At 33.0% G+C, this 10,080-nt stretch overlaps 1 protein-coding gene across 1 annotated transcript; it reads right to left on the bottom strand.

Moving 5' to 3' along the window:
- Positions 1 to 614: 614 nt before the first annotated feature.
- On the bottom strand, positions 615 to 5,249 carry LOC137818847 (protein ACTIVITY OF BC1 COMPLEX KINASE 3, chloroplastic-like). Its single transcript, XM_068622476.1, has 8 exons — positions 4,657 to 5,249; positions 4,319 to 4,546; positions 3,534 to 3,869; positions 2,532 to 3,087; positions 2,201 to 2,387; positions 1,729 to 2,095; positions 1,025 to 1,173; positions 615 to 824 (listed from the first exon to the last, which is right to left on the bottom strand). Exons 1-7 carry the CDS (start codon positions 5,017 to 5,019, stop codon positions 1,054 to 1,056), a joined length of 2,157 nt encoding a protein of 718 aa, XP_068478577.1. The 5' UTR covers positions 5,020 to 5,249; the 3' UTR covers positions 615 to 824; positions 1,025 to 1,053.
- Between the last annotated feature and the right edge of the window lie 4,831 nt (positions 5,250 to 10,080).

Below are 10,080 nucleotides of genomic sequence, written 5' to 3'. Positions count from 1 at the left end.
ATAAACATATTCCCTCAAATGAAAATTCTGTTTTATATTTCCACTCAATCAATGGTTGATTGAAAATAACTCACGCATATAAAAGTTAAAAAATAATTCTTGTTTGAGAATGAAAAATCAAGCACTCACGTAGTTATTGAAATAAAATCTTTAGATGAAAATGGGCTGTTAAAATCTCAAATGTACATTCTGATCATATTCTGTGGTGAAACAGACACAACACTTGCACCAAAAGTTCTTCAGAATCTATGTACTTGCCATACACACACTGAGTAGTCAAAAAATATTCTGACAATTTCCAGCTGATGTGATAATAACTACTCATTCATTAACACAAATTTTATCATGGGCAAGTTGCAGATACTATTTCATCCAAATTTGACTTCTTTACAGTAAGAAGTGCACTTTATAAACATATTACAGTTAGCATCATTGATTAGAAAATTCACATTTTAAATTATGATTAAGCACATGCACCAGTACTTTATTTTCTCATTGCATCAATTCCTGCACAAGTCACTGGCTGACGAAACTGAAAAGCAAGTCACTAACATGATTCCATGCAAGAAAAATATGAGTGTGCCATATTAAAAATAAACTGCAACATGTGTATGTGAGAGTAATGGTACGCCAATTACTATCATAATAAAATGGTGATCTCTTGTTTGTGACCATGATAACCCAGTATTATTAATGATGAGCACATCATATATACAGTTTTTTGGACAAAATTGGAGAACCAAATAATTTTCGCAAGAATCAATATCTCACTTCTATTTTCTTGTGTAAGGAATGCGACTTCTATCTTCCCTGTCCACAATAACCTGTAGAAAAAAAGAAAGAAACCAAAAATATTAGTAGAAGAGGACAGAAGATCACTGTGTGGCATGTGGTCCAGTCAATCAACAAGAATGGACTATACTGTCACAGCACACTATGAAAATAAAACAAGTTACTAGATGCTCAAAAGGAGCACCACAATAGTAATTCAAACTTCATGGGGGGGATTGTGTAATATGCATGCCTTATCTAGCATTTACAGTGCTGCAAAATCTATTCTGAAGCTGTTGATGGAACTCTGAGTATTTGCTGAAGAAAGCGTGCTGCAAGACGTTGAGTGATTCCACCGACAACACGCCCCCCTAGTCTGCGTGCCTCAGGTTGCTCAAGGACCTGTTCACATGATACAATTTTGAATAGAAAGTTTTTATATAGTATAAGGCTGAAAAGGTTCGACCCTATCCCACTAAATACTTTACAAGAAAGTAATATGTTAATGTAAATTTCGAAAGCTAACTCTACTATATAAAAGAACTATATAGTTCACTTTTCAAGTTCATCTTAGCTCTTAATATAATTTCCTATGTTTTAATGTTAGATTGATGACTGCATAATTGCTTGCTATATTTTAGTTTCATGGTCACGTCTTATAAGATCTTTAGAAGTTCCTAGATTGAAATGTTCCACAAACTCCCTTCTGATTTAGTATGCAATGATACTTACAAACTGCTGTCAACAGAATATCATTAACAATAATCACCAATTTTGGACTTCTGTAGCATTCTTCCAAATTAGTTTATTTTTGCTCAAAGATGCCTAACATGTATGATAATAAAGATTTTTCGAGTCACAACTAAGTAATAACCAACATAAATAGAGCAAAATATGCAGACAAAATAATATTTATTTGGATTTGAATGATGCTGCAATTACAAATGATAGTCTTACCTGTAGTATGGGCAGTAAAATAGCTGGATCAAAATCATGAGAGGATTGAAGAAGTCCCCATATTCTAAGAACTTGATCCCTAAGCTCTATCATGTTTTGCATTTCAGTTTCTGACATCATAAAGGGTCCGGTTGCATTGCCATTGAAGACAAGGGTCCTAACAAAGTCAGGAATATATCGATATGTTTCTGACATTGTGCCGAGGGTAAAAGCTTCTGATACTCGAGCAGCCTCTTTTATAACTAGATTCCTCAGGTCTTCACCATCTGCACTCAATAATACCTTCAGGACAGGTTGTAAAGCCTCCTTAGCAGAGAAATCTCTATCCTTTCTCCCCTGGGTTAGCAGGTTTTCAAGTCTATTCCATCTGCATCAGACCAGATTGATGAATATTTAATTGCAGTAAATATAAATTGTTCTACAGCACCAAGTTGAAATCACAATGGATTTAAGATAGTAGCATATTTCAAACCTGAACTTCCCATCCTTGAAAAGCAACTCAATAAGAGCATCTCTTAGATATGGATTTGGATCTGTTAGGAGCCTTTTAGCAAAATATGGATATGATGCAGCAAGTACCTTAAAATTGGGATCAGCATACAATGCTAAACCTTCTAAAACTGTGAGAGACCTTAATATTAATGCGTAGTATGCAGGAACTGTCCACAGAAGAGGAAAAGAACAGAAAAACAAAAGTCAGCAAAACAGAATCCAAGAGAAATTTAGGATTTATAAGTCACTCCTCTAATATTGGAAATAAATTATAGGAAATGAAACTCACTGATAAGCATAGTCTATCTCACCATTAAATGGATACTGATACAAAACATTTCCCAGACCATCTACTAGTGTCTTGAAGTTGAGCTCACTCACAGTATAACTAAGTGCATCATCAAAAAAGTTTCTAAGTGCTGGCACAATTGGAGATACATCAACATCCCTTGATAAAAAATCAAGATCATAGTAATCTCGGGCCATGGCCTCATAGTCTCGGTTAACCAAGTGAACAACATGACCAATTATGGCATATCTTGCTTCTTCTGGAGTCTCACTCATCATGCCGAAATCAAGAAAGGCAAGTTTACCCTCAGGTGTTGCCAAAAGATTCCCAGGGTGAGGATCTGCATGAAAATATCCATACTCAAGTAACTGTCTGAGACTGCACTGTATGCCTGCGTTTACCAGATCCAAGACTTTTAATCCTTGTTTCTCAATTGCTTCTTGCTCACTTAGTTTTACTCCATCAACCCACTCCATTGTCAGAACTTTAACACTTGTATAGTCCCAGAAAACATCGGGAACAAAGATATTTTCCTTGTCAGCATACAATTTTTTGAATCTCCTTGCATTTTGTCCCTCCTGCAGGAACCTGTCAAAATTAACATTCAATCCCAACAAATATCTTACATAATTTATACATGACACACACACACATATATATCACCCTAGGGAAGATTTGAATTACAATTGGAAAAAGATACAATGGTTATATGCTTGCCTTTTGCCTAAATTTTGGGAATTGCTAAAGGTTCAATATTTATTTTTGTTTTTATTTTCATAAACAAGATTTAAAAAGGTCCGCAGCCATGATTTTGGCCATGGTGTCAGGGTTTTTGGAGTCACCGTGACTGCAATTACCGAGTCAATAAGGATTGCAACAAAACAGCAACCAAGACTGTGACCACAACTCTTAAAACCATGTTCATGGAGAAAAAAAAAATAAGATTCAAAAATTGGTAACAGATGAATCATGCATGCCTGGATTCAACTAAAATACAAAGTTTGGTATTGGCAGAAGAAATAACCTGCACATAGTTGAGCTCTTGAAAAACTCTACGTGCAAATTCATCAATAAGTCCAACAACATCACTGGTGATAAAATCCACATATTTATTTACAAGAAACCCTAGACCTCTAATTAGGTAGAAGTCCAATCCTATAGCTTCTTCAATGTCAGGGCGTTGCACCTTAACAGCAACAAGTTTTCCAGAGTACTTCAACTGGCCTTTATAAACTTGACCCAAACTGGCTGCTGCTACAGCCCTCGGAGATATAGAAGAGAAGATAGAGTCAATAGATAGTCCTAGTTCCCTCTCAATGCATTCAAAGGCCTGCTCATCAGGAAATGTTGGCAATCCATCCTGGTAAAGCACAGAAATAATCAAGACAACCTAAGTAACCAGTTCATTCATAAACATCTTCACAACACAAACAAATGTATAAAGACCACAACTCACTACTACTAAAGTCTCCACTACATTAGTGAAAAAATTTCTTTGGATATCATCAACATTGTCCATTGTTAATATAAGAACATATACAATAAAAGTCTTATCTCACTAAATGAGATCAATTACATGAATCACAAAATGTCAGTCAGTGGGGGTTAAAGAACAAATTTGCAGAGACCATAACAAATGAAATAGTGAAAATTCTCCTATGTTGCATATGGACATAATCACTGAACCAATCAAAATTCTCACTGAAGGCCAAGTTACTCAATCCCTAGAACATGTTTGACTAGAAAAACCTAACAGGCTACACCACCCCAATCAAATAAAGAGCTGAAAGAGTACACAAAATTCAATACTTGAAGTTCAGAGAGCTCCTCCAGATACTCAGGTGGACATATATCAGGCCTGGTAGACAACCCCTGACCCAATTTGACAAAAGTTGGTCCCAGCCGTGTGAATGTGTCCCTAAGTTCAATTGCACGAATCCTTTTATTCCGATCAAGCGCCCCACTTTTCTGGTCAACCAAAAGCTTCAACCCAAACAAGCCCACCGCAGTCAGAACCTGAAGGGCCCTTCCCACCACCTACCAAGAAAAAGGGTAAAATCAATTCACAAAATACACCCACACCCACAAAAGATAATCCCAAAAAGACTCAAACTTTAGGAGAAGCAGAAAAGGAAAAGGTGCAAAACCTTGATGGGTTGAGAGCCATATTTGGAGGCCACAAGCTGAGGCGAGTAGACAGAAGCATTGGCAGCACGAGCCAACGCTCTGGCCTCAGCTTGAATGTCATCAGCACGGTTCTCAGGAAGCGCAAGCACCTTGATGGATCCATCTCTTGGAGAAGGAGAAGGAGGTGAACTTGGCGGTGTTGCCTCAACTAAAACACCACGAGGTTGAGGATTCAGCCATATGAAGCTTGTTCTAGTTCTGGTTCTAGGTCTTGGTTTTGTGACGGTGATGGTTTTGAAAGAGAATGACAGGGTGGGATTTGAGAAGGAACAAAAGGGTTGACCGGCGAGGGAAAAAGATAGCATTGTTGCAATTGTAGCCATGAGCACTTCTTCCTTGTTCCACTGTGATGCTGTAAAAAGCCAAATCTTAAATCTTTGTGGATAATGGAAATGGCCAATTGAATATGTTTGGGAAGAAGTACCCAAATTGGAACAGAGTAAAATGGGGGTCTAGGTAATTTGGGTTTGGATCATGGGAATAGATATGCCAACTGAATGAATGATCTTGTTGACATGGAAGAATACTAGAAAGTTGAAGATGGTAAGTACTTGAAATTTGAGAAAAAAAAATTAAATTAAAAGCAAAAAAACCATTTTTGTCTAATTCTATAATTTTTAAAAATAGAAAATAATATAACCAACTTATAATTAAAAAAGCAAACTTTTATATGTATATATAGGAGTTTTTTGTAAACTAGGATTATAAAAGTAATTGTCCTTTAACCTATATTTTAAGTAGGTTTTGATTTTTAAAAACTCTATTCACTTTGCAAAACCTTTAGGCTACATTTGTAAGTTTACACTCACAAAAATGCATTAGTATTATTTCATATTTGTATAAGAATAATTTATTTAATCCATTAGACAGTATAATATCAATAAAGGAAAATTAAATTTTAGTCTAAAATAGATTTGGTGCAGCATGTTTGGTGTATTCCACCAAATTCACACCTAAAACTTGTTTAAATCATAGACTGTGTGGATCATGTATAAAAGCTCTGCATTCAAACTTTTATCCAAAAATGTCAATTCGCACCCATGTGAAATATAATATAAAAAGAGGAGGTTGAAGGAAATTAGAGAATGAAGTAAGTTTTGATGAAGACGGAAGTTGTAAGAAATTTTAGTTCAGATACCCAAGATGAAAAATATTTTATGTAATTCATTATTTTTTGAAGAAGAAATATATCTTATAAGTAGATTATTATTTTTATCATAATTATTTTATATTCTTGTTACAATTAATGAAAAAGAATTGAGAAACCTTGTAAAAAGGAATGTATTTTGGATAATATAAAAATGTTTTAAGACTGATATAAAATATAAAAAATATTTATTATTATTATTTCGGATATTATTATTGTTTTGGAGTCATAATTATGATTAGAATTAGAGAGAAGAATATTTTTTTAATGAGTAAAGATATTTTAACAATAATAATATGTATTTAAATATTGATTTGGATTGTAAAGAAAGTTAACATAGGAAGAATTTTTAGATTGAAATTTTATATTCTTAAGAAAAATATGATTTAGAATTTTAAAAGAATAAATTTTCATAATCTTTAATAAATTAATAAAGGGAATGTAATTTTGATAAATATAAACTTTTGGTTATTAAGGTTGATAATCAATTAATAGTTATGCTCTTAAATTTGATTAGATGGGTTGTTTTGATTTTATAGTGTAGAAATTCATTGAATATTTGATACACTAAATTATATATATGTTTGATTTTATTAGGATTTAATTTTATTATGTACGAAATCATGTAATATTTTGAGTAAGATTATTATATGATTTAAATGTAGAAAAAAAGACTGGATTAAGACATGGATAAACAAAATGTTAATGATGTACTTTTATAAGGAAATTATTTGAGAGAAAAAAATTATAGAATGTGCAGTAAATTTGATTATTATATATTGTAATTGTTATTTTTTAAGTAAATTATTATGTTATATTTTGAATTAAGACATTAATTTTTCTGAATATAAAATATTTTATTTTAAGAAAATAATTAATCATATTATAGGTTTCATTCAGTTTTTTTTTTAAGAAAATAAAATTGTGTTGTAACATAAAAAATTCATGTTATTTATTGTATTTAAATTTTTGTTATTGTGAATTTACTACTATGATTAATCAAATTAAACCATATGTATGATCATTGTTGCTATTAGCATGAGTTGAAATATTATGACAAAATGTATTTATTATTAAAGAAAGTTCATAATAACATATATTGCGTGCCACTGTAATTTGAGAAGTATTGTGTGGAACATCCTTGTTCAAAATAAATATTATTTTTGAATAAATTTTAATTAAAATTTATGGTTTTGCTAAAAATGGATAAATTTATTAAATAACTATTCAGATTCAAAGTTATAAAACTATCCAGATTGAAAATTATATATGAATTGTGTATAAATATTTATGTTTATTATATTTTATTTTAGACTTATCCTTATTTTACTATAGTGATCCATACATAAATTATATGGAGAACATATGACATTGCACATTAAGAAGAAAAAAAATTACAACAAGGAAAAGACATTTTTATGTGATTAGACAATTTTATATCATAAAATATTATCTTAAATTGCATAGCTCATAAAAATTTCATTTTGGACATTTGGATTGAGGTTGTAAAATTGTTGGTAAGTCTCGTGGTCTTACAATTAGTTGTAAACTTAACTCTTAAGATGTTTAGATTAGTTCAAATGTCATCGAACAAAGGAAAAGAAAAATCAGAGGAGATCACCATACATTAAGAATAAAGTATTAATATGGGTTTAAACCTTTGGATCATTATGGCTTTGAGTTGGGTTAAGTTATAATTTTTTTTTTTAAATATGGGTCAAAGAAAAACATAACTTAACTCCCTTAACTAAGGATTTGTTGGAATAAGTTAAATAAAAGCGTTAGGTTGTTAACTTTAATTTTCCAAAACTCAAAGTTAGATATTTCTGTTATCATAATGCTTTAATTCATTATGTTTTTAACATCTATAAATGCATTGCTTGTATTGTATCAGTACAATTTTTCTAATAAAGAGATTTCAGTTTCAATTCCAATTATCAATTAATTCCCAACATATTGGTATCAAGAGCATAGGGAGGGGACTTGTGTGGTTTTCTGGCAGTGAGGGTAAGACTGCTGCTGGAACTTTGAGCAGAGGAGGATCTGCTGTTTTGCAAGCAAAGAATTGGATGTTGACTGTTGTAGGTGATAACTGTCAGGCTGCATTTGGTGTGGTTCCAGGGAGTCTTCCGGTGTTTGATGGGAAGGATTATGATGATTGGATTGTGAAGATGGAAGCCATTCTTGGTTTTCAAGAATTAGAAGAAGCTGTCAAGATTGGGTTTCAAGATTCAATCAAGCTTGAAACATGAGCAGAAGAAAAAGTCTGAGAAGCAGTCAAAAGAAAATAAAAAGATTGATTGCAAGGCACGGATGTTACTGTTAGAATAAATGACCTTAAACGAGAGGGGGGTGAATTGTTTAAGAGGAGTTTTTGAAAACTTTTTCAGATTTAATAAAATTCTTTGTGTGAATCCAGAACAAGAATCAAGTTAGCCAATAATATAAGCAATTAAACAGTAAAGCAACAGAAAAACAATTGGTTGTTTCTTCGAAACAATCGATTGTTTATATCAACAAAGCTTAAAACAGAATTTAAATGAGTTCAGAGTAAGAGAGAGATACACCAACAGTTTATACTGGTTCACTCTTAAACCAAGAACTACATCCAGTCCCCAGAAAACCACTGGGTAATTCACTAAGTAATCAAACCATATTACAAAACACAAACCACCAAAGTAGTGATCTTAAACCCTTCAAGAAACACACTCCCTTTGACAAAACACACCAAGAGTATTGATCTGGACCACCTAAAGAACACACAACACTCCTTGGCAACACAACACCAGAAATACAGTAGGTTTAGAAGGGATTACACTTATTCACAATACAAACTGAAATCAATACAACTGCAATCCTATCCCACGCTCTTTGAAAATCCAAAGCTTGATATGAATGTTCAAATCTTAGAATCAACTTTGACATAACTGAAAAACTCAAATTTGTTTCTCTTGCTTGTTTGAAAACATAAACAAACCATTTATATTTTCCAAAGATTGGTTAACGCAATTAATGAAGGAGCGTATTCAGTTGAAAAACATTTAAAGCACATTCAATCATTCAAAACTGAATTATGTTAGGATTTTTAAAGAAACAAACGGTTGAAACTACGAAAAACCGATTGTTTGGCTTGACTGTTAAGTCAACCAAAATAAAATAGTTTTCAACCTTTTCAAAACTCCTAAGAGTAAAACAACCGGTTGATTCGACAAAACAAGAGGTTGTTTTACACTTAGTTGGAAAAACACTTTTCAAAAAGGTTTTAAATCACATCAGTTTTAGATTCAACAAAGGAGTGGATCACATTCTATTCTACCCAGATCCCACCCAAACATAGCAGCAACACCAACCTTTCATCAAACACTTTGGATTTTGAATTCTTCAAAGCACTTGATCACTCTTGATCAATAGTTATTGCATCAGTGTGTCTCAGCTGCCATTTTCCAGAAAATCTCAAAAGCTTAATCTGCCAAACATATTTGGGACATACTGAAACAAACCTATGGAAATACTGGTAGGGTTAAGAAGGTGAGGCTGCAATCACTCAGAAGAAAATTTGAATTGTTGTCCATGACTGATCAAGAATCAATGTGTGATTACTTTGGTAAAATCCAAGCAATTGCAAATTCCATGCGAGGCTGTGATGAGCAGTTGCCTAATTCAAAGGTGGTTGAGAAGATTATTAGAACTTTCACTCCTGCTTTTGATCACATTGTTGTGGCAATTGAAGAATCCAAGGATCTTGATGAAATGACAGTAAAAGAACTCTAGAATTCTCTTGAAGCACATGAGCAGCGGTTACTTTCAAGAAAAGGAAAAGAAAAGGTAGTAGATCAAGTTTACCAGGATCAAACTACTGGCAGAGGCAGAGGAACAAGTGGTTGGAAAAAGAAAGGAAGAGGAAGAGGAGGTCAATCAAGTGATTGGCCTCCTTCAAACAGTAAAACCAGAGTCAAAATAGTGTGCAGAAGCAGAAATTGGCTGCTGGTAGAGGGAGTCAAGATCATGGATCCAAGAAATTCCATGATAAAAGAAAACTGCAGTGTTATAATTGTGGAAAGTATGGTCATTTTGCAGTTGAATGTTGGGGAGTTGATAACAGTAACAACACTGGAAAATTTTCCAAGAAAGATGAAGCACATCTAGCTCAAGAAGATGAAGATTCTGATTTAGATCAAGTGTTATTGATGGCCACTACAAATCAGGATGAAGATGCTTCAAGTTGGTACTTAGACAC

The sequence above is a fragment of the Phaseolus vulgaris genome, chromosome 10 (assembly GCF_000499845.2).
Source record: "Phaseolus vulgaris cultivar G19833 chromosome 10, P. vulgaris v2.0, whole genome shotgun sequence".
In the NCBI taxonomy this organism is placed as follows: Eukaryota; Viridiplantae; Streptophyta; class Magnoliopsida; order Fabales; family Fabaceae; genus Phaseolus; species Phaseolus vulgaris.
This window is presented reverse-complemented; position numbering and strand designations above follow the sequence as displayed.